This window comes from Entamoeba dispar, genomic scaffold (genome assembly GCF_000209125.1).
Source record: "Entamoeba dispar SAW760 scf_1105229462853 genomic scaffold, whole genome shotgun sequence".
NCBI classification, from domain to species: Eukaryota; Evosea; order Mastigamoebida; family Endamoebidae; genus Entamoeba; species Entamoeba dispar.
Genome location: NW_001855400.1, coordinates 1380 through 4202, shown reverse-complemented (window position 1 = coordinate 4202; position 2823 = coordinate 1380). Strand labels below are relative to the sequence as shown.

Below are 2823 nucleotides of genomic sequence, written 5' to 3'. Positions count from 1 at the left end.
ATGAATAGCATATTGTTTATGAACAACAGTTGGAGTATGTTTATTAGTTCCACTAAGTACTATATCTTGTAATTCATTTGATGTAGGAACAGGCGTAATTTTTTTAAATGTATACAATGGCATGCTACTGAATTTACTCTTTTATCTTTTTTTTTTGTTTTAAGGGTAAATCTTTTTTCTTTTTCTTTTTTTTAAACCCTGTTTCTCTATTTTTATTTCCTTTCATCTTTCCTTTTTTTATTATTTTTTATAGTTTCTTCTTTTGACGTTTTCTTTCTAACTTGTCTAATCTAATCTAATCATTCATTTATATCTTTATGGCATTAGAGTCACATCACAAGAATTATTATTGTTTTCTAATATCTTGACTCTTCTCTATCTTGTCAATTCTTTAATCTTATTAATTCATTCTTTTTTAAAACAAACATGAAGTCGTGCAACACATTTAGTCAAGTCATGATAAACATATTGTTTAATTGTTGATAAATCATTCACATTTCTCCCTGCATACAATGGAGATGATATCCCACACTGTTTAAGTATTATTGTTGCATTTGGAGTTACTTCTTTATTAGTCTTATTTAATTCTCCTAACATAACTTGAATTGATTGGAGCTGTTTGTTTATTCCATGTATTTGGTTTTGAAGAAAATTAATTTTTTCATTTTCTATTGTTTGGTGCCGTGCAATCATTGCCTCAAATTGAGTGGCAACACTTTCATGTCGTTTAGCAATCTTAACTAAAATATTTCTGTCTCTGATAAGTTGGTTTATGGCTTTTGCCAATGTGAGACATTTTTTGTCAATGGCATCGTTAGTGGGATGGTTTTGTGTGTTACCATTTCTTTTGGTTGGAGTATTTTTTGAAATTTCAATGTTATAATTCATGATGACAAATTTTTTAATTTATTTGTTTGTGTCTGTTGCTTTTAATTGGGTGTCTTTTCACTTCATATTGAAATATGATTAAAGAGGTGAAAAAAATAAAAAAGAGAAGACATTATCTCATCTTGAAAATTAACAAATCTCGAAAGTTGAATGGTGATGAGAAGAACCTTCGTGTTCAAAAAACAAAAGAGTGGTCTTCAAAATTCAGCAAATATAACTGATTCGCAAAATCTTCACCAATCCGGTTTGGAGTTATCACGTGTATATTGCCTTCAAGTAGTACTTCATTCAGGAGAATTTATAGAAGGTGAGACTGGACTTTATTGTGTATGTAAAATTAATGAAAAGAAATATAGGACAATGACAACTGTTGGGAACAAGCCATCCTTTAACGAAACATGGAGTATGACTATTCCTGAAGATACAGTTCGTTTAACAATTGAAGTATGTAAACATAATAAATTAAACTCAAGACAAGTAATAGGAGTAGTGCAAGTGTCATTAAAACGATTAGGAATAAATGTAGAAACGACAGAGAAATATACAGTGGCATCATTTAATGGAAATGAAATAGGGAAATTATTATTAACATTTAAACGTTTTTCAAGAGAAGATGAAAAAGAGCTAATTGGTGAAAAACCACGAAAAGCAAGATTTTCTTTAGTATCCTCTTCTATGGAAGATCTTGAGTCACTTGTGAGTGATACTCTACCAAAGAATCCTCTTCATAGAAAAAAGTTTATGCCACAACTTCCATCAGCAAAGGATAGAGAGACAGTTGAGGCATGTGGATTATTTTCAGCAGTATTTACTGTTACAGTAGGAGACATTGCAGAAGATCTTCTTCATTTTATGAATAATGAACAAGCAACATTTAGTGATATAGAACAAGTAGGACTAACAGGAGTTATTACAAATTGTTATCCACCAAATAATGGAGGTAAAATAGTTCCATTAAATATTTGGAATTTTTGTTTTGGAGATGGGTTAAGAGTAAGTAGAACGAATAAAAATATAAGTGTTGTTCCATTTGTTATGACAGATGCTATGGCTAATACTAAATATGCGTGTTTCTTAATTGCTTATTTTAAAATTGAAAAAGAAATGATTAAAAAAATACAAGAAATTATTCCAAAAACACCTGATGAATTATATGCACCATATGCTGTTGGAGTAACAAGTGATTTTCCATTACATACATTTATGAGAAAATGGTTAAAGTCATTATATGAAATAAATGTAGAAAATGATATGAAATTTACAGATTATTGTCATCAAGTCATTTTTATGACTGGAAAACCATCATTTGGAAATTTATATTCATACGATTTTGGACAATTAGGATTTAAAGTTGAAATACATTTACCTTGTTTAAATGGATTACCACCAATACCTACAAGTATCCTTCCATTATTTGAAATGATTGGAATTGATGGAGTACTTGCTGTATGGCTAGCACTATTAGAAGGTGAAAAAGTAATAATTACAAGCACATCAAAAACTGGATTAGTTTATTCAATAGAAAATTTAAAATCATTGTTATTTCCATTTGAATGGTGTAATATTTGTATTGATTCATTACCTTATTCATTAATTGATTATGTAAGTTCTCCAATGACATATTTAATGGGAGTACCATCAGAATATAAAGAAGATGTAGAAAAAATTATTAAAAATGAAGAAGTAGTATATGTTGATTTAGATAGTGGAGTAGTAAAATCAAAAGGAATAATAAGAGAAGTACCAAAATTAATAAATACAGTATATCATGAACTTAAAGATGTTTTTAATAAAAGAGAATATTCAAGTGGAAATATTAATTCAGACATATTTGATGAAAAGTATTATTTACATAAAAGTGAAGAATTTAATTGTTCAGTTAGAATTATATTATTTAAATTTATTAATATTATGTTAAATGAATATCGAGATTAT

The 2823-nt window shown here is 28.1% G+C and overlaps 2 protein-coding genes across 2 annotated transcripts in view, besides 2 other annotated features; one reads left to right on the top strand and one right to left on the bottom strand.

Annotated features, from left to right (window-relative positions):
• Positions 1 to 132: 132 nt before the first annotated feature.
• Positions 133 to 278: a microsatellite.
• A 127-nt stretch (positions 279 to 405) lies between these two features.
• Positions 406 to 888, bottom strand: EDI_314780 (uncharacterized protein; the record flags this gene model as incomplete). The annotated part of the gene is made up of 1 exon (XM_001740294.1): positions 406 to 888. One exon carries the CDS (start codon positions 886 to 888, stop codon positions 406 to 408), a length of 483 nt encoding a protein of 160 aa, XP_001740346.1.
• A 150-nt stretch (positions 889 to 1038) lies between these two features.
• Positions 1039 to 2823, top strand: part of EDI_314770 (uncharacterized protein) — a gene marked incomplete at both ends in the record, with an annotated part of 3011 nt that continues 1226 nt past the window's right edge. The window contains one exon of the mRNA XM_001740293.1: positions 1039 to 2729. Coding sequence (XP_001740345.1) covers positions 1039 to 2729 — 1691 coding nt within the window. The remainder of the gene's footprint in view (positions 2730 to 2823) is intronic.
• Positions 2772 to 2801: a sequence feature (AT_rich).